Source organism: Rhipicephalus sanguineus, chromosome 10 (assembly GCF_013339695.2).
Source record: "Rhipicephalus sanguineus isolate Rsan-2018 chromosome 10, BIME_Rsan_1.4, whole genome shotgun sequence".
In the NCBI taxonomy this organism is placed as follows: domain Eukaryota; kingdom Metazoa; phylum Arthropoda; class Arachnida; order Ixodida; family Ixodidae; genus Rhipicephalus; species Rhipicephalus sanguineus.
In genome coordinates, this window is record NC_051185.1 from 17,361,093 (window position 1) to 17,387,852 (window position 26,760).

General features: G+C 48.8%; 1 protein-coding gene across 2 annotated transcripts in view; it reads left to right on the plus strand.

The window, feature by feature from the left end:
* The window catches only part of LOC119407144 (transcription factor AP-2-epsilon), a 266,329-nt gene extending 239,908 nt beyond the window's left edge, over positions 1–26,421 (plus strand). For both annotated transcript variants that reach the window (XM_049419992.1, XM_037674005.2), the window contains exons 6-7: positions 13,943–14,084; positions 20,372–26,421. In XM_049419992.1, coding sequence (XP_049275949.1) covers positions 13,943–14,084; positions 20,372–20,657 — 428 coding nt within the window. In that variant the 3' untranslated portion in view covers positions 20,658–26,421. The remainder of the gene's footprint in view (positions 1–13,942; positions 14,085–20,371) is intronic.
* Positions 26,422–26,760: the final 339 nt, after the last annotated feature.

Here is a 26,760-nt window from a genome sequence, read left to right on the forward strand (position 1 = left end):
TCCCCTACCAAGACTGGGCTCGTGCGTTTGTTTCCCGCATTCGCCGTCAACGATTTGAGGCGTCGGCAGTCCTCACGGCTTTCTCTCATACACCGCCGGGAGTTGCGCCATCTGGCGGCGACTGCAGCGCCGCGCGTCGGTGGCATTCCTCACTTCCGTCGTGACCCGAGTAGCCGATGAAGTCGGGTCGTCTTGAAATGCGACCTTATGTACACACCGAGTCCACGCACGCAGCTCGCTGAAGCTTCGCTGGCGTATATACGCAGAGGGCCGGTCGGTCCTCGGTATTTTTCCGGCGTGTGTATACGCCGCGATGCGAAAATTAGGCTTACCACTAAAGATGCGTGCGTGTTGTCGTTCGGAACGCCGGAATGTTATCGGATCGTTCTTGAGTATATGCGCTCTCCTAGTTGGGAAGAGAGCGGGCCGGCCAAATCCACGCGCTCTGTCGTGAGTGAATGCATGGGGTTCAAGATTGTACCAGGATTTTGGCCAGTGCTACGCAGCTTAGAACCTCGTTGATACGGTCCCGTTTCGTACGATTTCGTTCGCGATATCGTTACCACGCGAAACTGCGCGATGTCTGTAAATTTGGATTCTGGACAATCTGGCAGATCAAGGCTATATAGCTTTGACGGCGTTTCATACCTGCACTGCGGTTATAATTGCATACAATCAAATGCGCGCAAAATCATGTCACTGCACTTTTTTCTTTAAAAAAAAAAAGGTCACTAACCACTCCACTGTAGTATACGTGTTCATCGGTCAGCAAACTCACTCAGAAATCGACTTACTCAGGCTCACTCAGACTCAGATAGAGCCGTGAGTTTGAGTCTGAGTGAGTAGTACTTTGATGATACTGAGTTCGAGCAAGTCCGGTTGAGGAAAACTTTCGTGGCTCTGAGTCCGAGTGAGCCCTAAGGGCCAAATATATTTCACCAATGAGCCTGAGTGAGAGCTACATATTTTGCCGACCTATGTACAGTCGTGCTCAATATGACTTGGAACGCGGGAGCGCGTGGCCTCACGAGTTTAAAGATAGCGCACGGCTTCAACTTGCTTCGTTTCTGTATCTAGATATTATTTTCTCATTTGGGAACACGCCCCATTGAGAGAACAGCGCTTAGTTTTAGAAATGAGGGCTAGTGGAAGGAATGCGAAATCTTTAAACTCGTGAGGTCACGCGCTCCCGTGTTGCAAGTCACATTGAGCGCGACTGTATACGTGTTTAAACAGCGCAGAAGACTGAGACTGCGCGAGTCGAGCGCTCCCTATACGTTGTTTCTTGTGCGCTGTTTAAGTAATAAGATGGCCTCCGAGATTAGCCGGCGGCGCGCCGCCGGCTAATCTCAGAGGCCATGGTATGAATCTCAACCAGCTGGCCGAAATTGCAGTCTTGCTGCATTAAGAAATCGTCACACTGTAAAAGTAGCTTTTCTAGAATATTGTCCACTGTATTTTTTCTTCAGATTTACGAACTGATCGTTACACAATCACCTGCCACTCAACTGCACTTATAAAACCTCCCCCCCCCCCCCCAAAAAAAAAAAACATCAACTTATCGACATCCCGGTGAACACGAGCGCCTGTTTCTTGCTCCACGCGCTCCCCTAGGTGTATGGCGTCACGAAAAACAACAAAAAAAAACATACAAAACAGAAAGTTGCATCCTCCACCAGCAGCATCCGTCTGATAAGAAAGTATCTGCGTGCGGTACGCTATAGCATTCGACTGCACGCGAAACGAGCGCGGCTACGTCAAAGGGGGAGAGAAGATCTTCCGCAACTTTTTTTTTTTTTCTCAAGTGCCCCGCGAAACGTCCGGTTCGTCGCCATATAACATAAGCGAAGAGGGCTCGCTAAGCTCGCCTTCCGGTTTATGTGGAGAATTTCCGGTTTATGCGGATGGCTTCCGGCTTATGTGGACAACTCCGTCGTCGTCTTAAGGACAGATAAACACCCAGAGAGAGAGAGAGACGGAGTTGCAACACCGGCCACGCCACCGCGACCGCCACCACCACTTTTTGTTGACAAGATCCGCTTTCGAAGCAAGACTCGCTCGGCGAGTTTTGTTGAGCACGTCCTCCTCCTTGGGTGCATGGGGGTGCTGCGACATAACTTTGATTCTCAGCTGACGCATGCAGGAACGATTCACCTCGCGTATAGCATTTCCTCTGTGTCTGCGTGTGGTGTGTGTGGGGGGGAGGGGGATTAATTGCAGCGATAATTAGCGTGACATGTATACAAACGAAAGCACGATGCACACCAAGAACAGACGAGGGAGCGCTAAAACTCCTGACTTTATTTCGTGGCTTCGATCTGGTTCATTTTGTACGTAATGAGCCCCGCCACGGTGGTCTAGTGGTTATGGCGCTCGACTGCTGACCCGAAGGTCGCGGGATCGAATCCCGGTCGCGGCGGCTGCATTTTCGATGGAGGCGAAAATGTTTGAGGCCCGTGTACTTAGATTTAGGTGCACGTTAAAGAACCCCAGGTGGTCGAAATTTCCGGAGCCCTCCACTACGGCGTCTCTCATAATCATGTCGTGGTTTTGGGACGTTAAACTCCAGATATTATTGTTATATTGTACGCAATGAAGCACATGTCCGCCGTGGCTATAGCTTAGCATGTTTTTAAAGTGAAAGCCTTAGATGCCTCATAAAACGCGAAAATTGACCTTCGACATCGACCGTCGTCCCACGGTGTCGGCGTCAACACGAGAGATGCAAAAAATGGTAACGTGACGACGTCGCAATATGACGTCATCATGGCGTCACATATAGACAAATTTGTGCTGAGGCTATGACGTCACATGACGTCGTCGCTTGGTCAAAGGTGCGCCGATCACGGAGGCAATGCAAAACCAGATGAGGTGCCGAAAGCTTGCAATGCCTCCGATCCTGGAGGCAAGGCAAAATCACGTTAGGTGCAAAAAGCTTTCGGTGGTGGGCGGGGGTGGATCAATACATCGACTGAGAAGGAAAAGATGGCTTTCGCCTTCGAGTCGTCTTAGGCGTCTTAGGGACCCTGTGAGTTTTTAGATGTCTCACTGCTCAGGTCGAGGACGCGGGTTCGATACCCAGCCACGCGTTGGCCACATTTCGGTGTGGGCGAAATGCGAAACTTGGAGTGACGTTCACGTTAGGGAACCCTACTTGGTCTGAACTATTCCGGAATCACCCACTCCGGCGTACCTCATAATATCGGGGGTTCTGGCAGTTAAAACACCATAATCTTTCTTCAAATTACCCGCCAGTGTCGTACTTTTTTAGATCCCTTTAAAAGCAGCCGCTCAATAACAACGCGCCCAGACTGTTTCATCGCAAACCGGCTGCGAATCGGAGCGTATATACATCCATCCATCTCAGCTATAGCCGGGTCGTACCATTCTTATGGGAAATTCAGTTCTGCCGACCGGATCTCCTATTTCACTCGCACATCTCGAAGAGGATCTACTGAACATCACGTGAGAACGAGAATGTACGAGAACGCGTGCATGCCTATACTTTACAAACGGGCTTACGCGAGCAACCGTTCCACTACTCGCCCTCCGAGATCGCAATCTCTAACGGACTCCGCCGTTATCTTTAATACACACCCCTGTTGCTGCTGTATTGCTTCCCGTATCATCCATCGTGTCGTACGTCTGTGGTCCTCGCGACTTTTTGTTCCTTTGCGAGCCACGCTTTATAGCTCACCCGATGCGAGCTTTGAACAGAGACCGCTTTGGTGACAACATCCTGGTCCCTAATAGACTCGCTAAATTGCAGTTCAATTCGACACGGCTCGGTTATCGCCGCCATCTTTGTACCCGCCGTGGCTTCCATTTCAATTCTTTCGCTAACGTTAGTTTGTATATGTAATAATAATAAGAAGAAGAATTGTTGGGTTTTAACGTTTCAAAACTACGATATGAGGGACGCCCTAGTGGACGGCTCCGGAAATTTGGACCATCTGGTGTTCTTTAACGTGCACCTAAATCTAAGTACACGGGCCTCAAGGATTTTCGCCTCCATCGAAAACGCGGCCGCGGCGGCCGGGATTCCATCCCGCGACCTTCGGGATCGAATCCACTGTACCGACGTGGCGCGGAACGCGCGCGCGCGCGCGCGCGCGCGTGTGTGTGTGTGTGTGTGTGTGTGTGTGTGTGTGTGTGTGTGTGTGTGTGTGTGTGTGTGTGTGTGTGTGTGTGTGTGTGTGTGTCCTTTGCGAGCCATGCTTTATAGCTTATCTGTTGTGCGCTGTGAATACGGGACGCTTTGGTGACAACATCCGGGTCCCTAATAGACTTATACTAAATTGAAGTTCTATTCGGCGCAGCTTGGTTATCGGCCGCCATCTTTGTACTCACCGCGGCTTCCATTTCGACTCTTTCGGGAACGTTAGCGAATACGTATATATATATATATATATATATATATATATATATATATATATATATATATATATATATATATATATATATATATATATATATATATATATACACGCAACACACGCGGGCCGCGAGCGGTTGCTTTGCGTTCTCCTCACCCCCGTTCATCGTCGATTGCCACAGCGCAGCGGCGTCGGGCGCATTTGGAATTAACGGAATGGTGGCCGCGCGAGCTGGAGCCCGCGACACCGACGGTCATCGATCATCTCCGGCCGAAATCGCACTTTTCTCTTATCTCTAGAAGTAAGGAAGAGGTGGAGTTGGGAGGAGGGGGGGGGGGGGTCTTTTTAACGAATCGAGCGTCGTGCAGGGGCGCTACCGCAACGCCCCATTCCGCAAAGCTTCGTAGCTCGCACGACGCCTTATTTCTTAGCGAGCTACACTTTAATATATTTATTTTTATTCATTACGGCAACTTCTCGCTTCGCCAAGCTTGGTCGAACGCCGACGTGTGCAGTCTTTTGTCTCGCTAAAAACGTGCACTGCGGTGGAAGTATAGGCTTAACTCGGGTGATCACACCACACCGTGCCGGCTACAGGTGCCACATAATGTGCCCCTCTGCCACGCAGCAACCCGCCGCGGTGGTCTAGTCATCAGTGTGCTCGACTGCTGGTCCGAAGGTCGCGGGATCGAATCTTAGCCGGGGCGGCCGCATATTCGATGGAGGCGGAATGCTAGAGGCTTTTGTGCTTAGATTTAGGTGCTCGTTAAAGAACACCAGATGGTCAAAATTTCCGGAGCCCTCATAATCATATCGTGGTTTTGGGTTGTGAAACCCCATCGATTACCTATTATTAGATGCGAAGTATCTTAAGGCGAAGCTCAATCCGGTGGTGGTGGTGGTGGTGGTGGTGTGCGGCGTGACCACCCTTACTGCGCATGCGCATACCCTCTCCACACACCTCCTCTCCACTCCCCCTCACCATTCCCCATGTCCTCTACCCCTCTCCCCATCCTCTCTCCACTTCCCCTCTCTACTTTCTCTCTCCCCTCCCCTCTCCCATGCCCCTCTCCCCTCCCCCTTTCCACTCTTCCTCTGAAACACGGGCTAGACATGCCGAAATTCTCTCCTGCGCAACGCCGCGATGAGCTCGAGCGCATGCGCGTCCCCTCCCCTTCTCTCTCCTCTCCTGCGCTGCCCCCCCTCTCGCCCGCCTGTCGACCGCGTTCCCAGCTCGCCCTGTGAGAATTAACGGCCAGGCTAGATGGAAGATGCGACGCGCGTAGCGTCCCTCTTCGCGTTCCACGACGCAAGGTCGGTAGCATGCCCTACGAACGCCAAAGGAACGCGATCGTGCAAGTGCTCTGGCTTCGCATCGCCTCATGGTCCCCTTTAGCGGGAGATGGTGTAGTTTTATTGTTATTCCGCCGGGCAGCACTGCGTTCGTGTCGGCATCCGATATTGAAGCAGAACTTATAAGCGAAGCTTTTATAACTCGCAGATTTCGGTGGCGGCGTCGTACACGAAAGACCTCATCATTTTTGACAACGGAACTGTCTAACTACACATCGCTGTGTGTGTCGCCTTCCTTTGTACCCGTGTTCTTTTGCGCTGCATTCCCTCCAACGCTTCACCAACAAGCCCCAGCTTCGACGATAAGTTGTATAGGCACCGTACACTGACCAGAGGGAGCTGCGTTGCTCGCACTGGCCCGTCCCAAGTTCGCTGGTATTGGCCGTTAGGGGCACGCAGAAAACAGATGCGCGAACGCGTCCCCCATGTATCCCGGCCGCAGTCCGCCCACTCATTCAGAGAGGGAGACGCGCACATCGCGTTCCATTTTGAGCAACCCCGTCTCATTATTGCGTTTTTTGTCCGCTAGGTTTTGCGTTCTGGCGCTGCAGTCGCACTGGAAAACTCGACTGTACGGTGCCTATAGCAGCGCCGTTAGTAGTTCGCGCAAAACTCGGCGGGTATGCACCGCAGAAAGCGGGTATGTGGCAAGCATCCCCTAGCAAAGCATATAGCCTTGGATAGTTTAGCAAGAGGACCGGAAAGGGGAAGTGGGGGTGAGGAGGAGGTAAAGGAGGGGGAGGGTAAACCATAGCATAACCATGTGCAGTATATCATAGGAAGGGATGGCGGAGAGGTGAGGGTGTTGAGTGACGTGAAAGTGAGGAGGATGGAAACGAGGAGAGAAGGCAATATAGAAAGAGATAAAGAAAAAAAGAAAGAAATAACTAAATCTGCATTCGCCAGGTAGTGGCACTTGCATGCTAGCTCTGCGGATAAATATTGGGAAAAAATAAGGACAGCCTGCCGTAAAGGGCAGAGAACTGAGCTGGGAATTTACTTTGTTTTTCCTGTAGTAAGATAGATTTTATCGAAGTAGAGGCATTAGGCCAGCATAAAAAAAAAGGAAATAGTTTTTTTTTGTCGAGCCAGGTGGCACACTTGTCACCGCCCCGTTATAAAGGGGACGCTCATAGCATCCGTCCATCCATCCATGCGGTTTACTCAGTTGTCATAGGCCAGGGAACTCGCTTTTATTTTTTTTATTTTTTCAGCAACGAAACAGAACTCGGGATTCTTTCGTTTCGCACAGCGTTAACACACGCCCCCATACCTTCCTTTTGCGCTGCACCGTCCTTGCGAGTCGAAGTTGATCGAGAACGCGCGCGCTTACAAACACACGTATACACACGTTCGTTAACGTTCAACAACCGTGCTCCTTCCGCCTTGTGTGTACCCACGGAAAAACTGTACGCACAACTTTTTTTTTTGCTTCTTGATTGCGCCATCTCAGCGCGAGTCACGACGCTGCAACTGGCTACAGCGTGCTTCGCTTCGGCGGCTAAAGCGGCTCGATCAGAAATTAAACGCGGCGAGACTCGCTGACAATTTCGGGTGCGCGCCACGCACGGGACCACCAACGCGGAGGCTGTAACTTGAATAATGTTATACCCACGTCGTTATGAGTATGCACACGTTTGTAGTAACAACAACGCCCTGCGCTCGCTTTGGAGCGTAACTTTGCTAATGTACTGGCCTGGCGTATGACCACGATACAGCCGACATCATGTATTGGGTAAAAGCAGCCCGGAATTATTCTGTTCGGCTTCTACGGTCATAGCTTACCGTTCGGCGCACGTATGCAAAGATGGAGTTCTATGCATCCGGTGGACGTGCAGTTGAAGAACTTAAAAAGAAGGTACACAATTACTTTACGTTTCGACAGGTGTCCTAACCAAGGTAGGCCCACCTGCCTCGCTCGTCTGTCGTCGTGTTCATACATACATACATACATACATACGTGCATACATACATACATACATACATACATACATACATAACATGTTTCTTATAAAAAGCGAACAATGAAACCGGAAGAAGCGTTCGAAGGATAGAAAACTGTTTCCTAAAGCTTCGCTTTAATTCATCAGTTCCAAATTTCACTGTTCCTTGATTTCATTGTATCTTGGCTTCATATGAATGACTATCAATGTGACTTCTGTGTGTATAAGGGAGAGCGAGTGGGGGGCACAGAGGTGCGATGTGTAACATGAGTTACGTTTCTGCGGGTGGTCTCGGCTTCCTCAGAGTCACTGAATCGCCAAATCAGCGCTATCCCGGCATTGCGTTTCTTTTCAACGTCGCCTACAGGCTAAATTTAGAGGTTATAGGGCAACGCTGCGGGATATACATATCTCTATATATGCTTCTTCGTGCGATTCAGCTAAGAAAAAAGACGCACTCGCTGCTTTTGTCAAGTTGGCGACAAATGATAGTTACGGTTGGATAGGAAAGAAAGTAGCAAGTGGATTAAGAACAAAAAAAAAAAGAGACCCGATCCTCTGGCGGCGTCTCCCTTGCGCAGCCAGTTATAATTCGCCTCTGGGGAGTAGGTTTCTGATTAAAAGCGGGTGCCTAATTACCCGGCAAAGAAAGAAAGAAAGAAAGAAAGAAAGAAAGAAAGAAAGAAAGAAAGAAAGAAAGAAAGAAAGAAAGAAAGAAAGAAAGAAAGAAAGAAAGAAAGAAAGACCAGAAGCCAGAAGGGGCACCGACACCTGTTTAATCCTCCCTCAGTTGCGAGCAGGTAGCAGCAACAGTCGCACGAGGTGGGCAAGAGAGTTAGCTCGGCATGTTTAATTTTTTTGTCTGCCTCGTTTCGGGGGTGTCTTGAAATAGCGGCTCGTGCAGCAGACAGAGACCCCCCCCCCTCCCCGATCCCCTTTCCCCTAAACGGCGCATGCGCACCACGTCACCTTCTCCTCAGCTGGCGTTCGGCTCGGGTGTATAGTAGTGGTGCCAATGGCTGTGCGTGTAATTGCATTTGAGGGCAGTCCACCCTCGTGGCGGCGGCACGCTTTTATATTTGCCTGTATAGCTTTGCCACGCCGTTCGACTTGCGTCGTACGTCTTTCTGCTCTGTTTTCTTCTTTTCTTTTTTTTTTCATTTTGTGTCACCCTGGGTTTCCTCGCTGTCTTTGAACCCAGTTTTCTTCTCTTTTTTTTTTTTGAGTATGGTGCATTTAGGGCATCTCGCCTAACGGTCCTCTCCTCCGTTCCTCATAAAGAAAGCATAAAAATCTAAGCGAAGACAAGCCGCACTGCGGGTGGTTTGCAGCGTTTCGCTAATTCCGCAGCACCGGTTATATGTTGATCGTACTGCAGCTGGCATTGGAGGCATAACCTATACCAGCATCTGTTACCATCACTGAAACTCAAACGAAAGTTTGCCCTGGTTGGAACTAAACGCAAGTTCTATGCGGCATTGGCCGATGCTGTCATAGCAAGCAATTGTAATTAGGGGAGGGGGGATGTGGCGTAGGTCATTTTCGTTGCAGCCAGGCTCATCACACACAAATGTTCCTTCAATCTTCCGCGTTCAAAGACCACCTCCTCCTTACACACAAAGACGATTAAGGGGAGAAGCCCCCCCCCCCCCCCCGAATCGTCTAAAGGGGGTGGGGGAGGTGATTCTGCATCATACCTTTACTCAGTCTGACCTTTCACTTCATTTTTGTTAGTTCGCAAACTTGCCCCGCTTCTTGTGTGTGTGTGTGTTTCTATGTTCGTACATGTTGTCGTCTTCGCGCAGTTTGAACGTGTGTGCGGAACTTGCCCCCCCCCCCCCCTCCCCGCCAAGCACACCACACTAACGGTTGAACCCTGCGCGCACCTATGCGTAAGTCCACCCAACACTGCGTCGTTTCTCACTGTAACGCACCGTGTCAGGGACACATAGTGTTCGTGCACAAGATGGATGCTGAGAGCTTTCGCGCTTTTCGAGCATGTCTAACGACATAATGGAGGAAGCGAAGACACCAGATCCTTCAGCGAGGCCTTACGGGATATAGCTGGGACCTCGTATGTCACGCTTGTATACGTCGCGCGCGGTAATTTTGAAGATGGCAGTAATTTCGACGTCGTCGTACAGTTTCACAGCGAGCCGTTGTTATACAGTGTATTGCAATGCAATGGCTTTCCGCTAGAGTGCGCAGTAATCAAGTTACCCTTCCGCGCCTCTTGACGGCAGGTGGCGTTGCGAGTAGGGTAATCCGTTAAAAAAAACCGGCTAATGGTAACCACCGAAAGGGTAAAGACGAAATCAGGAAGTAAGCATTTTATGATAGTTCAATGGGATACGCTTTGCTGTTTGAAGCAAGGCTGGGTTGCCTTAGAACGCGTAGTTATAAAGCGAGATTCAGTAAAGACGATCAATATACTTATTGTGGGAAGGCTAGGGAAACGACGGAACGTTGTTTAATTGAATGAGAAGATATCCACGCTCATGTGTGCGTTTGAGCACTAGCCATGAAGCCCTGTGTTTTAGAGACGGCACTGGAAAAGTTGGAGGACTGGTGTTGGAAAAGCAGGGACAAATACAAAAACAAAATACCATGGAAACCAAAGGTTTTTATGCCGTAATGAGCGGAAAGTCAAGCTGCGGATTTTTAAGCTTTTGTGTTATTACATTACGATAGGCAAGACATTAAGCCGAACTGGAAATGGATGTTGGTGGCCTATTGGCATTCGAGTGGTGGAGTTCAGGCGTGAAATTAAAATAATAATAAACTTTGACCTTCGCTATGTCTTCTAATAATGAAGCCGAGATTGCGAACTTAACGACAATAATGTTGTCAAACAGTAATCTGGTTGTTTAAACTGATTTAGTGTCCTCTTAACCAGGCGCCGAAACGGGCTCACTTGCCTCCGACGTCATGATGATTCTAACATTCCCCGCATACGTTGATTGGAACAAAAAAAACTTGGCAGATCTCTCTGACACATCTCCGCCACAATAAAAAATCGCTGCACCATCGCTCAATTTCGCGTCAGTTTGGCAACGGTTGGCGAATGAAGCAATGGCTTGTACCACTGCCAAGACGTGTATTTGGGGACGAGCCAGGGGCCGCGCGTTCCGTAACTATGCATTTCATATTTTCTTCTCTCATTTCGCCTGTCATCGTTGGCCTGTAGCTCGCACGTCTCCCGGTCGTCGTTATTACAGCAATTATCGCGACTAATGACGAGAACAATAAGAAATGCAATTAATCTTTTTTCAAAATATGTATCCCATGTGCTGAGTTATGGACAAACGACGCACGAACAATTACAAAGTGTCGAATAGGTTTCGCATGTCCCAAATCGATAGCCTTATCACGGACAGTTAATTATATGTGGTCGCGGGTTCGCCGTGGTGGTATAGTAGCTACGTGCTGGGCTGCTGACCCGAAAGTCGCGGGTTCGATCCCGGCCGCGGCGGTCGCATTTCGATGTAGGCGAAACGCTATAGAAGCTCGTGTATTGTGCGATGTCATTGCACGTTGAAGTACACCTGATGATAGAATTTTCCTGAGCCCTCCACTACGGCGCAAAAGCAAATTCACCGACGTTTACGATACTGCCTAATGCGAATTCTGAGCGCAGCTTCGTGTTGGGGCAACGCCAACTGTGTTTGGAGTTTTGGCTATCCACAGCTGTAGCAATGTGAAATTCATTACATATTGCCACATAAACCGCTAGCGCTCGAGTGCTACGCACACCACTCTGTGCATTGCCGGCGTCGCGAACCAAGCGAAACGCCGACAGTGCTCGAGTGTTACGCACCTCACTCTGTGCATTGCCGGCGTCGTCGTCAGTTTAATAAACACGACGACGCGATTAGTCAATCTCCTTGCCTCGCACGTCTCGAAATGTGGAAACAATGCCAAACACGGACCGCAGAGAGATGACTGATAGACAATGACGTCTCAGTCCTAAGGCAACGGAAGTTTGCGCTGCCCGTGCTGTTACTGCTCAGGCAGTCCTTATTATAGACAACGGAGATTTGCGCTGTTGGAACCGTTACCGCGCACGCGCCGAGTCTTCTGTTTGTCTACGTAGACCTTACGTTTCGTCACGCAGTTTTCCTCGCCTGTCTATCCCGCACCGTGACCCAAGCGCACGAACACTTTCTTTCTTTTTGTTTTTTTTTTTTTCTTTTATTTCGCAGCCTCCGGCGTTTAGGCTTCGCATCGTAATAAGCGAAGTTCCGGGCCCCCACCCGTGGAAGGCCTCGTCCAAGCCTGACCTTGTAAGCTCCCGCGCACAGCGAAAGAACTGCGCCTAAAAACCACTAGTGTTGTAGCAGGAACCACCAAACACGTCTCAAAACAGGCGCATACGTGCGTTCTTACTACAAGGCGCGTCGCGTCACTTTTGCCGCTGATGCGAGGAATGCTAAAAGATGGCTTCGCGCGCGCTGTGGCCGATCGGCGACTCGTTGTCTCGCCAGCGTTTTCTTTCTTTTTCGGTGCGGTTGTTGTCAGCGGCCTTGGAAAAAGCTTATTCCGAAGAGCCCCGGCTTTTGTGTGCGCCTGCTCAAACGGGGACGCTGTCAGTCAATGTATATGCAGCAGCCCGTCCAGGCGGCTCCTATAGGGCTGGATGCGTCGCCCTCACGCGGCTTCATTCGGTTCCGCCGCCTTTTACGCGGATACTTTCAATTTTCTTTTTTATATATATATAAGGCATCGAACGCTTTCCTCTTACACCCGACGACGCGGCGAAACTTGGCTTTCACTTTGGCTCGCGTTGGCTTTGAACGGATGCTTGCGGATGCAAGATGTTGCCGGTTTTTTTTTTTTGGCTTCGTTTAACGTTTTCCGACGGAGAGAAATCCACGATCGGGCCCGTCGTCTGCGTGTAGCCGACTATTCTGCCACCACTGGTTGCCTTATTATTCTTCCTTTAAGGCGAAAGCCTCGCATCCCTTAACGGGAAAAGTGACCGTCGGCAGCGTCAGCTCGAAGCGATGCAAAAAAAAAAAAATGATAACGTTGCATTTACGTCAAAGATCGCAAGATTTGTGACGTAAACTGCACTATGACGTCACATGTTGACGTCATCGCTTGGTCAAAGGTGAGCCGATCCCGGAGGCACTGCAAAAGCACGTTAGTTGCAGAAAGCTTTCGGGGGGCATCAGTATGCTCATGGGCGTCGGCAGGATTTTGTCTTGAGCGTGCAAACCCGTGTTGCATCCACTGATGGTTGCATCACGGCTGGGGTTAGGGGAAGCGCTAGTGCACGTAGCTTGGGTGGGAAGCAAGTGCTGGTGTGGCTTAAGGGTGGCGGGGGGGAGTGCCCCCTTTACACCCCTCTGCCGACGCCCTTGTCAGTACAGTCTGCTGCGAAGAGGAAGAAGATGGCATTCGTATTCGATTCGAGCGTCCCAGGCAAATGCACAAAGGACCGTTTGGCGCTTTTTTCTTTTTCATCTGGTCCTAATCACTGACGTCATCGTGGCCGTCGGCTGTCCTCTGACTTGCGTGCCTGTGCTATTCCGGACATAGCCATGTTCCGCGGTATACACTGACAAAAGCCACCATCTTGTCAGCTCTATTACTTATGCTATGGTGTCGTTACGTTTGTTACACATTTTCTTTTGCGCCAATCGAGCGACTAAATATCTTATCGTGTGCTTGCAGGTTTTACATTCCCTGAATAGTTATTAATTTACGCCCTTCCGTTTGTCTGGCGAGTGTTTTCGAAGCTATATGATTATGCACCTTGTGATAAACTGAAAGTTTTAAACCGCTTGTGTGCTTCACTGCATTTTAGCATTTTTGTTGTTGTTCCTTATGAGAGTTGTATCGTTTCGCGTAGACTCACAGCACGACTGCAGTAACAAAAAAAAAAAAGACTACTTAATAACGGGACACACTATATACACAGAGCGCGAGCAATTGTTTATTCTGGAAGAAAGCCCGCATGGAAATACCACCCTTTTCATTGCAAGAAGCGTGTCGCAGAGTTTCTGGAACAAATAATTATCAATTACCAAACCAGCGGAACATATACGACTTCCTTTTTCGTATTTGAATTTGATGACATCATACGTCTTGCACCTGACAGAATTGTAGAAAAGGGTTGAGCGAGATGTTTAACCACTTTGACTGGACTTTTATCGTAGTGAATTCATTGAAATAACGTTTTCATTTAGGCTTATACGGCCTTATTCGGCGCAGCTGTGCCTATAGTTTCGGAATCAACTCACGTGCGTTTTGTGTATGTCGTTGCAGGCGAAGCCATCCACTTAGCCAGGGATTTCGGTTACGTGTGCGAGACCGAGTTCCCTTCCAGACAGGTGGCGGAGTACCTGTGTAGAAATCACGCCGAACCAACCGACCTCTACCGCAGAAAAGAAGTGCTGCTTGCCACCAAGTGAGTATATGCTCCTCCCACTTTTGTTTAAGGACGACGCCTTTCCTTTATTCGTGGGCTGCTTCCACGCCCACATTCTGTGTGACGGGGTATATCCGATTTCCGACTCAACTCAAATGCCGTGTTTACTCGCATACTAGCAGTACTGGCCTTTGTAGCCAATTCACCGTCATAACAGCAACGCCGTCTTTATTCAGTCTATTTCGAGTGATTGAGCTGTCTCTCTGCGATTGAATGTCACCTCTGCTTTAATTTTTGTCAGTTTACGTTCGTCGGTTGATAATCACTTCTTTGCCAATCAGACAGATGATTTCCGTTGCATCACTTAAGGGGAGATGCTACTCGAAGACACTTTTTCTTTAATATTCACCCTAGAGCAATGAAACTTGAGCTGCTTATAGAACTTTTTATGCTGATTTCAAATATATAATTAGTTTTCTTGCAAGTTGCATACTTTTAGTTCTGCAACATGACAAAGTGAAAAACTGAAGCATTTTGCCCCCCCCTCTTTTCAGACCTAAACTTCAATAATTTTTTACAATTGATAGTTCATAATGTTTCAAATAAAGTGCGGAATGCAAATAACTAATTAGGAAGTCCATACAAAATATGTACTAGACGTGAAAATTTTTAACGTTGGAAGTTCATATTTCTCCTACCCTAGTAAAAGTTTACATAACTTTTTTTTAATTTTATAATAAGAATATCGAAACTTAAACAAGATAATTGCATTTCTCGTACTTTGGAAAAACTTTGGGAAAAATTTCATGCAGATCTGAGCACCAGAAGTACCCGAAAAAGGAGGGGCACATTGACAAAAATGGCAAAATTTGTGTTTTGAGAAAAACGAGTTTTAAAGTCAAAATTGCATGTTTATTTATCAAAGATGTCATTGAATGCAACGAAATTTGTACACAAGAAAGAACAATCCTCCTTGTAGTGGCCACTGCCATTAAAATGCGCCAGCACCATAGGTTTGGCCCTCACGGCTCTTTCGAGCTGACTCCTCGACAAGAGATTTTTTCTTCAGCGCACGCCGACGGGCCCTTGCCTCTTCTGTTAGTTTTTGAGACATTTTTTTCTGGCGTGTGCTGTCCCGTGATGTGCCAAGAGCAACCAGATCATGAGACGGGAGCACGCCAAGCTCTTACAGAACACGTTCAAAACTGGAGTGCCCTCGATTAAACCAACATGTTCAGTGCTATCATATCAGCAATCAACGAAGACTCGTCGTCCTGCGATTTTTCTTCGTCTTCGAAGAGTCCGATCTTTTTCTGGGAGGCACTCACATATTCGAATGCCGCGGCAAACTCGTCGGACGCATCGGCGTCACTGCCACTACGCCTTGCGGCAGCAGACGATCTTTTCGTGGTTTGAGTGTTCGGCTTTGATTTGCGCCGGCGTCCTCGAAATTTGTGCGTCGCGTGAAACTTCACAGGACGGTGACCGCGCTTCCTACGGCTTTCTTCATCCATAACGGATAAGCACTCGAGAAAAGCGTTGTTCAGCTGCGCTGCTCGACGAGACACGGATCCTGCAAGTAGGCTTCACAGCACACACAGGCGCGCAGCGGCCAATGGCGGCTCCCGATCCGTACCACGTGATTTAAAGCCAGTCGCGGCGCTCGAAGAAGGCGGCAAAAGCGTGCTTCTCTTTATTATTTCTTGCGCTGCAGCAGCGCGGGAAACCGTTGTTATTTGAAGAGTGAGGCTCGGCTCTTCGCCTCATGCGGTCGACAATGGTGAGCGGCGGCGCAAGGTGCTCGAAGATGACACACTTTCGGCCACCTTGTGCTCTTTAGACGCAATTTTAAAGCATTTCCAGTTGAGTCTCGACATTGATTTTTTTTTTTTTTTTTCAGAACAGTAGAGGTACTAATCTTAACAAAACAGGCGAAAACAAAAAATCGATAATTTTTTAGAAAACTCGTGTTTTTCGCTTCGTACGTGTTCTTGTTTTCGGTATGAAAAGCTCTTTGGTTGCATACACTATCCATGGCATATGTTTTGGTTGTAATGAGCCCATTCCTCTGGCATAGCATTTGTTATGCAGTAGCAAGAAACGCAGCGAGAAACGAAACAGCAGCAAGAAACGAAAACAGAAAAGAGAAAAATAAATGTTTACGACAGAAAAAGCGCAATGAAACATGCTCTTTGCGAAGTCTTACGCAGACACCGTACTCACCCTTCCCATGACTTGCCTTACCACGCTTAACGGCAATGCAAAGGCGCTCGAATATTCGCGTTCATTAATTTTAAACCGATGCGTTTCGGTTTTGGTTGCCCGGATCCTCCCGTTTTTGGCAGCCTTACAAGTTGTCCTAAGTGGTCCGTCTGGTAGCTAAAACAGCGCCGTAAGTCAATGACACACGACCATCCTACCGCCTCTCTCCCCTCCCCCCCTCCCCCCCCCCGCCTAAAAAAAAAAACGCACAACACTGGTACTGAAGCGATTCCATTCCTCAGCGCACCTATATGGGGCAGGTCAACAAACTTGAATTTTATTTTTTTGCCGTTCCTTGGTCTGTCTGCCGACCAGCGCGTCCCCTAACGAGTATATTAGGCGACAAGCTGCCGCTAGTGCGCAGGGGCACTTGCAAAAGGGCGTCGCCTTATTGGTCCTCTCATTACATGTCACTCCGCTGATGAGCACTACCGCGTTGTAGCTTCCAAATTATACGGTGGTCGCGAAAGATTGCGATTCTCTCCGTAAGGCCGCCGTACACCGTGTTTAGGGTGAAACTCCGAAGCTTGTACTTAGGCATATCGCAGAAATATTCATGCGTCGACCTTCCTCAACTCGTTTTTAACGTTGCACGTGCTCTTCGTTCTCTTTCTCTCTCTCTCCCTCTCTCGAAGTAATGGCCTAACACGACGTCCCCTTTGGATCGGTGACCTTTCGGAAGCCCACTAATTGCTGCCGTCGTGGCTTGGCTCGACTTCTTTTAACATCACACGCGAGCCATTGCGATGTCTAGCTTATATCTTGTATACACACGCGCGCGCGCTCTCTCCCTCTCTCCCTAAGCTACTGCTGTATAGTCAAGTCATAGGCGGCCAGAAATGCGGCCAAACCAACGTCTCGGGGACCCATAATAACTCGCCCCTGATTGTAATTCAGAGGCGCTCGCGGTATTTATTGCAATTACTGGTCCCGAGGAGAGAAAGACCGCGCGACATTTAGGCGGCTTCGGCTTCGGCTCGGCCATTTTAACGCGGCCAGAGCCACCGCGTCGCGCTGCCAACCAATCGCAGCGCCGGGTTTTGAAACGACTGTGTCTCCTCTTCTCTCACTGGAAAGCCGATGCCGGCATCGACAGGTAACTCTTGGGGGAGGGTAGGGAGCGTGCGCGTCGGATAGTACCGCCACCTGGTAGCCACTCGCGAAAACATTGGCGGCGCGCCTCCTCCGAGTCGGTGGTGCCGAAAATGAACGGAGAAGCAAAAGAAACTGATGGATGTGAATAATAACGGCGGGCGCGGCGGAGAACCCTGTCATTAGCTCCGCTTAGCTATTCTTTTTTCCTCTTTCCTCATTGGTGGAGGTGATTACGTCGTGTAGGGGCAAAAAATTTTTTTGGATAGTTTCTTTTGCTTTCAGGTGTCGCGCCTTTCTTTTTTTGCTTACGAGTCTGTACCCTCCCTCTATGCTCGCTGTAGCTGTCACCGCACATTCTTTCTTTCTTGAGTTGTTCTGCCCTGGGTCGAGGCAGTCGTAATCGAAACTTGGGACGTTGTTGCCCGAAATTGTTGCCTTTGCCCAGCGCATATCGCCACACTTGTTGGCGGATTCTTAAGTGGCGGAACTGGTTTCTTTTTCGCTCTGGTGCGCCTGGTTTTCTGCGAACAACGCTCGGGTGCTTCGCGGCCGCGATTTTGTTGTTTCGGGCGTTATTGAAGCTGCTCGTGTCTATGATTGGTCCCCCCAATCTGTTGCTCGGTGAAAGCGAACGGGCGAGACTCCAAATTTCCCCGCCTCATATGCGCCTGTGCGCACGCGTGCGTTTAATGCTTCGATTGCGTGCCTTACTGGAATAAGCCGTGTATAGCCGGGTATCGCATCACCGTTTCTCCGCCCCTGTCGAAAACGAGAAACCCTGGCGATATACTTGAAAGGCCATTTCGAACGTCTGAAGTTATAAGATGGCTGAGAAAGGGGACGAGGGGGGAGGAATGTTATTGCGTCATGATTACGTCATGTAGTCGAGCTGCATGCCGTCTTCACCGATCAAGATGATGAACGTAGTTTATGACAGTGATATTCCTTACGTAATGGACAGATCGACAGAAATTATCTGCGTTGAGCAGTTATGCTCGCATTTATAGTTTCGTGCTTGTTGCGCATACATTGAATCGAGACCGACGTGGTCGTTACGTTGCTGAGTGCACCATTCCTACTACTTGTAAACGTATGATTGCGGGTTTCAGTGTTTTCCGTTCCCGAATTATGCAACGAGAGCTCTCGTGACTTAGATTGAGGCCTTTAGAGAACTTAGCGTCAGTTGTCACTGACTAATTTTAAAGTCTTTAAGGTTCACTAACTTGCTTCATAGAGCTATATCGGTAGAGCATCGGACACGTTATCCGAAGGTTGCAGGTTGGGCAAATTGTCTTTTCGTTCACGTCAGTTTTTTAAGGTTGTGTCTATAACAAATAAAACGAGCCCTGGATACATACCCCTTCTGTTGTTCAGCGCAGAGCTGCGCGATCACATGATCACACTCGCAAGCGCCCTGCTTTGGCTGAAGAGTCCAAGGGCTCCAACGTGAATGCCGAATGCTGAGACTGCGCTTGAAAATAAGTTGTTCTGCGGCTAATTGAATCAGACGCCCCGTTAAGGTATAGCTTTGTCAATAGAAAGCACAAGTTGGAGAAAAACAAAAAAATTAACCAAACGAGTGTCATCCGATCCCGGCTTCTCAGTGGCCCGTGATGCTGCTAGAAGGCAGTGGCTTGCCTCACAGACCAGTGATTAATGACACTTGTGGTTAACTGAAAGAGATTCGCGGACCATCTGGCAAATGTACGCTGTGCTCAAGTCATTAGTTATAATTTGTCCCCGAAGCGAGCGGATATCCGCTTGCCGTAGCAGGCTTCGCGCGGCTTCTTGTGTATCAAGTGCGGGCCTGCCTCTTAGATGTGTAATTAGTTGCAACTTGCAGTTAGTAAACTTGTATTGGTTTGTGTCACCTTGTCTGAAGTTGCACTTGCGTCCTATGTCTAATCGCGTAAGGGCAGCGAGACGAAACAAGGCAAATAAGAAGCTGGGCAGCCGATAGCCTGATGCAACATCCATCATTTTCCAGGTACACACCATAGATGACGCCACAATACCACGGTGCAACATGCATACACACGGACACACAAACACGCACGCACATACAGACAGACAGAGATTTGAAGATTATGCGAAGAACCTCAGCCTTTCTGGAGCAAGTCTGGTTACTTGTACCTTGAAGCCGCGATCGACAAGCAACAACAAGTGTCGCAACAAAGTCACATTGTTGCAAATGAACACAGACACGAAGACGAAGTCGACAAATGCAGGCGCCTGTCCTTGTCTGCGTCGTCGTCTTGTGCCCGTCTATGTCTGCGCTAATTTGACTTTGTTGTAATGCATCGTGTTGTAATGCAAGACCAACTAGCCCAACAGACATGTCCACATCGCGTGTGCCAGTGGCGGCATGTGCAAAATATATGTGCACATCAGAAGTGCGGTTCGTCGGGCTAGTCGGTCACACATTTTCAAATAGGGAAAACATCGCCAAAGGAGGCGAAGCACAACTCAAGCACAGGACGAGCGCCGACTATGAACTGAAGGCTTTATTGCTTCAACACGATATGAAGGAAGATTGGCGGGAAACCGATTGACGGTTTCTGCCTACGTGTCGTGACGAAGGCTTGAAGTTTCACGTGCCGTTAGTTTCCCGCCATTTTTTCTCGATACTGCGTTGAAGCAGTACAACCTTGAGTTGTTACCAGTCATCCTGTGCGTTCCTTCGCCCGTGCTTCGTCTCCTATTGCGCTGTTTTTCCCATTTGCAAATATTCTGCACTTCACCTGCTTTTGCATCGCCTCCGTGATCGGCCCACCTTTGGCCAAGCGACGATGTCCTGTGATGAGGTCGTTATGTGACGTCATGATGTCATATGGTGACGTCATCACGTGATGATGATATTTTTTGCATGACTCGTCTTGGCGCCGCCGGCGTTCACTCTTCGCGTCTGATGAGGCATCTAAGGCTTTCGTCTTAATAACGCATTCATTCGCGTAACCTTGTCTTCGTAGGGGAATGGTGAAGGAATTCGTGGACCTGCTGAACCAGGACCGGTCTCCGCTGTGCAACACGCGGCCCCAGAACATCCTCGAGCCCAGCATCCAGCGTCACCTGACGCACTTCTCGCTCATCACGCACGGCTTCGGCAGTCCCGCGATCGTGGCCGCCCTGACGGCCGTGCAGAACTTCTTGAACGAGTCGGTCAAGTACCTCGAGAAGCAGATCAACAGCTACCCCGGCGGCGCGCCGCCTCACCTGGCCTCCGTAGACCCCAAGAAAGAAGACGCAAAGAAGTAGGCCGCAGCCGTAGCCGTAGCCGAAACCGTAGCCTCCGCAATCGCGAAGGGACAGCCAGGAAGAGGGAGCTGGAGATGAAGTTCCCCGGGGGGACAACCCGTTATTTCTTTTTCTTTCGGAATTGGGAGACCGTGCCATTCTTGTCGTCCGTCTCGCGTAATCTCCAGAACCGAATGCTGGTGATGTAACCCCGAGAAACGACTCCAGCTTAACACTCCGTGAATACAGCGTGTTGGCCTTGCGCTGACCGCAAGCGCCGTGTTCTTGATCCAAACGCGCCGCGCCAGCCTGCAATCCTACCTACCCGTCCGTCGGCTTGCTTGCTGCCTCCGGTTGTGCTGGTCGCTGTATACCTGTCTATGAGAATTCGTCGCTACTAGGAAATGCTCGTTCAGTGCTTAACAACGCTTGATGATTATATATTGCCACCGGTCGCATACGATAGAACGCGGACGAGCACCGGTCGTCTTTTGCGCGCGACAGAAATTCGGTGCAGTTACGACACCGGTCACGTGACAGACGTTCCCGTATCAAGATCATTCCACTCGCACCGCTCGCAGAAATAAAAATAAAATCAAGTTTTACCTCTCGGTTGGGAACGAGACGATAGCGTTTGATCTCGGTGCTCCTCCTCCGGCCCAAAATTGACCGAATCTTCCGACAGGCGCTATGCACGCAGGCTAAAACTCGCTCCTGGGCTAGTTGGTACATAATCAGGCTTAAGAGGTTCACGACAGCGAATGCATGGACATCAAAGGCAGTAGAAGTGCGAACTGTAGCAGAAATGTAATTGGGCAAAAACTCGCTCCTGTGCTAGTTGGCGCATGGCACTTGTCTTGTACTTCAGGTCTATGTATTTGCTGCCGTGCCATTCTTAAACACAGGGCTCGTGGTCAGCAAAACTTTGAAACGCCTTTGAGCGTGTTCAAAATAACACATTCGCTATCCTGACCGTTGCTCTGTCTGTGGCCTCCGTGATGAGCTTCGGTAGCGAGCCTCAGGCGCGCTGCTGGAGCTAATCGCGGAGGTTACGATCTGTCCCATACACTCAAACCTCGATATAACGAACACGGATACAACGAATTATCGATTATAACGACGTTATTTTCGTGGCAGATGTGACTTTGTTATAATGAGGTTTGAGTGTACTCAGTGAATATTTCTTTACCAGCTAGCTTGGATTTGGTCGATGTTTTCGAAGCCGTAAGAGTTGGAAAGGAGCGCGCCGGCAACGACAGGGGGCGCTAGCAGCCGACGGAAGCGTAGTAGTAACAGGCCGCGCGTGCGGAAAGGCTGTAAACGGTTTAGTGGAGGAGTTTGTACTACAACATAGCCGCACCGTGCCGCTTCTGTGCTGTGATATCAACGAGGAGGACGGCGACGGAGCGGCGGTGGTGGTGGTCCAATCACCACTCGCGGCTTGCTCGTGTGTGTTGTGTGTGTCGTGTTGAACAGTGCTTCGCGGCCACCCTGAAAATCTTGCTACGGTGCAACACAAACAATTGTCGAAAGAAACCGCGCGACCTCTTCTCCCGTCTTCTCTCTTCGCGTCCTCCCTTCCCCCAACAACGCCGAACAAAAGAGAGACAAGCTGCTGACACGCGCGCGGCCATAAGAGAACTGCAATCTAGGAGTTGTACCTCCGAGTTGCAACGTCCCCGACAAGACGTCAGGACGGGGGAGGTCTCCCCTGCAGCCGCACGCCCTTACGGGGCGGAATCGCGTCGTGGTGTCGTCGTTCGTCTTGTCTCATTATTATAATACCCCTGGGTGCCATAATGTGTACGTGCCGTGGAACGTGCCACACGTCGTCGTCTAGACGGCGTGACCTTCGCATCTTCTTCGTCTTCACGCCCCGATGACGACGTCGAGGCAAGGCACAAGTCTCCTCCGCCCTCATCTAGCGCGGAGGGAACGACGTCGTCGTCGAAAGCTCAAATTGTTGCCAAAGCGAGAATACGCTCGCCCATCCCCCTTTTTCGACTCACAAGCACTATCAATCTGCGTTTTCTCTCGTCGTGAAGTTCTGTTCTTTGTTTTTATTTTTTAAAACCCTTTAGACCCCTACTGTGCTCGACCGCAATGCTCGGTCATGTGTGTGACTCATCTGTATTCACCCGGACCTTTCTTCCTGGCATCTTCTTAGGTGTGTTCTTGTCACTTTGCAAAAGAAACCTCTGCTCACAGTGTCTCTCTTCTCAGTGTGTCTCTTCGTGTGCCGTCCGGATGCCAGAATCGGTGCTCGACTGCTTTTGCCGTTGCGTATTCCGTGGGGTTACAAAAAACACAAATCGACTGACTCATTTTCGCACCGCACTTACGCCTGTAAGGTAAACAGTTTTGTCCGTACGGCAGCGGAAAACAAAAAGATTTTTGATGCAAGTATTAGGCGCATCGCCGAAAGTTGTTTCCGGTTTGTAAATATCAGCGGGGAAAGAATTGTTGCTTCGTGCTCGGCTACCTCTAGCACAACTTAACGTACGGTCACCCTAGCGTGAAAAACGCGCGGGAGCGGGCGACTTGCAACAAGTTTGCTGCCTCGCAATACGAATGACGTAATCAGACTCAGAGCCGTTATATGGCGGTTCGCCGGCTTTCCAGGTGCTGCAGATCGGCTAGACCAATCGGAAGTCATCGATTCGGTCAAGTGCGAAAGTGACGATTATAACAATTTCTATTGGCGTTTCCTTTAAAATAGTATCGCAAAATGCTCGCGTGGTCTGCGTGAGAGAATCGTGTATTACATCTGTCGCGGCCAACTATCTTTGAGCACAACACAGGACTACGGGCCCCTGTTGATATTGCCAAAGTTCACCGTCAAAACCTGCCGGAAATGCGAAAGCGACGACATCACGTCACTTCCGTGACGGAGGAGACGCCGAACAATGCGGCCGTACCGACTTTACGAATGTCTAAGCCCGTCCATTGACACATTACTTTACGGTATGCAGCTACATGGGAAATGACGCCGATGGCAGCAGCAGCTGCGTTGATGGCGCCACATTGTGAAGCTTTCGTCGGCCAGAACGTTCGCAAACAGTTCTTATGCCGCGTCATTGTACTCGCAGGAGGCACAAAATGAAATGCACTGACGCTGACGACATGTCACCCATGTCCTCGCAGACGCAGATCGGTAGAACATTGTTGCTGTAATTCAAGCTCTCTGCAAGGTCTCCGAGAACGATTCGCGTAGTCCTGCGTGCTAACCAAGCTCGGAGGCCACGTTCTGCGAGCTCTAGTGCATTTCACTTTCACAACATGGCTCCACCAGTGCCGCTGTGTACTTTTACGCCCGCGGTATTCCGTAAACTGTTTTACAGGCAAGCTATACGTCTCTAATATGTGGGGTATTCCGTAAACCATTTTACAAGCAGTCTATACGTCTCCGTTGTCGGCGGCATTCCATAAACTGTTTTACAGGAATACCATACGTCTCCAATGTAGTGGGGTATTCCGTGAGCTGTTTTAGAGGCATTTTATACGTCACCATTTTCTGGGGTATTCCGCAAACTGTTTTACAGGCACGGTATTACGGTCTCTAATACGCGGTATATTCCGTAAACTGTTCTGCAGGCACGCTATACATGTCGATTGTCTCTCTCCTCGTTTTGGCACGAGCGCATTTCATGTAGTCGTGGCCGTACACTAAGCCTAACTTCCCGACGCGTAAGTCGGGTTACTCCACCGGCTCCGTGCTCCTAAATCGGCGTTGTCTTGAATCAACGTTTTCTGGCATCTTTCTAAAGCATCGGAACCGTTTCTGGCTGATGGAGCCGTCACTTCCGTCGCCCTACGGCAACTCAAGGCAATAATCATCAAGCAATGCACTTCTTACGTGTTGTATCTATAGTGGCCGTGTCAAACATTGTTCTTTTTTTTCTCTCTATCTCACAGTGCTGTACCATACACGAAAGGCGAGTGATAGCTAAAATAGAGAAGAAAAAAACAGGACGCGAGTGTCTTCTTTCTTTTGTTGCTTACGTCACAGTATTCATGTCGTCACCAGTTTCTGCGGTGCGGCCAATTGCTCATAATATAATGATTTCTTCATCTCGACGTCAGGTCGCGCTAGAAGTATGGCGGGGCGCTGCGAAAAAGTTTTTATATTTATTGGTAAATTACTGTGTTCATTTGTTTTCTTTTTGATTTTCTTTAATCGTACAGCTGTTGCGTTCTTTGCTCTGTGGTGTGTCTCGGTGTTTAACGAGACGTGCCGGCTTATTTTGAAGGCGACGCTATTGTGTCAGAAATTATTTTTAGTGCTCTATGATTACCCAAGGTGCAATACGTGCTCACTGAGTGAATGACTGTGCAGTCGACGTAGCCGTATGATGTGCGATCCTTTATTTTTTTTTTATCTGTACTCTCACTTGTTCATACAACTGTTGCTGGCAACCTTTCAAACTTTTCATTTTGACTTTACCATTTCGCACAAGGTGGCACTTAGCTTTTTTTTATGTGTCCCAATTCCATTTTATGTTCAATTCTTTTTCTTTTAGAAAAGTGCAAACTACCTCAGTCGCCGCCTAAAAGTGTCAGAAATATTTGGTGGCTTTTTAAAAAGATCATTCGAACAAACGTCGATCAACTGACGCATTCACAAGAGATGCTTTAGGATAGTTTTACATGACACTGCTGAACAGTCGCATTCCAGAGCTGTAGTGGCGTATTATTTCGGGAAAGTGTATTTGTAACCTGAACAGCTCGGTGTCACGTGACCTGGACGGAAACGTCACGTATTACGTCACTGCTAGAGCGTCACGTCGCTGTCAACTATAGTGCCCAGTACATTATGTGTACACTATAGCGTCCAGTACAGTATAGCGTCCGTGCACAACTCTGGTGTGCAGTACATTATAGTGTACTGGACACTATAATGTATAATACATTCTCGTACGCTATACTGTCGACCCTATAGTCGATAGTATAGTGTACTGTCGTATAGTACAGTATAATAGTAGTATAGTGCAGTTACAGTGACTAGTACATTCCACTACACTATACTGCCGACCCTATAGTCGGCAGCATAGTCTACTGTCGTATAGTGCACTAAAGTAGTAGTCTGCCTGTAGGAACACCCGTGCAGTAAAGTAGTAGTATAGTACAGCTATAGTGTCTAGTACATTATAGTGTACTAGACAGTATCGACCCTGGCTTTCGCAGTAGTAACGTTCTCACTATTTTCCCCGCATCACTAGTTCGGCGTCCCCAGTGACACGGGCAAAACTATGACACTGGCAAAATAGTCATACTTATTCAATGCCAGGCAGAACCTTGCCTTCCATTCAAATTGTACGGCGGTGGTATGACGTCACATGACGTTTCAGCGCAGGTCACGTGACCCAGGGCCGTCGAAGTGCAAACAGACTCTCCTCATCATTTCACTGGCTTCTGCCAGTTTTGCATTGTGTGAATGCCGCATTACCCTTTCTTTACAGTATTTTTTTAGTATTGTTTGGCCCTCATTTCAGTTCACACGCTCACTGTATTAAAACAATTTTTTACGAGGTTTTGTTGTGGACTTTTCAAAACAGTGACGTATACAGCGTTAACTTCGCTTCTCGCCTCTACATGCATTGGGCCCCGAATGCGAGGGAAGAGAAAAGCTTGTACCAATGAACTAAGTCCATCGTGAACATGCATACATATGTCTATAGATGGCCCGTAATCAAAGGTCTGGCGCTTGGACTTTTTTTTTCTTCGCACAGCGCTTGTAAGATGACCTGATACCAAATTAGTGGAAATAAAGTGTTCTGTGCGAATATTGTGTGCCACTCAATCTGTTTCCCATGGACAGAGACATTCCCGTTATCGCACGAATTTCGTTTTCCCCGAAACGCGGACACATACCAACGCTTCCTCTGACTATTATAGGAGGCGCTGCTCATACACAGAGTCTCTTCTTTTTTGTTTCTTTCGTGAAACGTATTATTACTCACTAGATTCACACCAAAGAACACGGTATGATCAGTTTGTGTTCTTTTTCTAACGCAAAAAAATAATAAAATAAAGTACGAGTGTCGGTTGTTTTATTTCTAGAACATTGACGTCATTGTTCGGACCTCCCAGAAAAAATAAAGGCATATAAAAGTTACATTCAGCG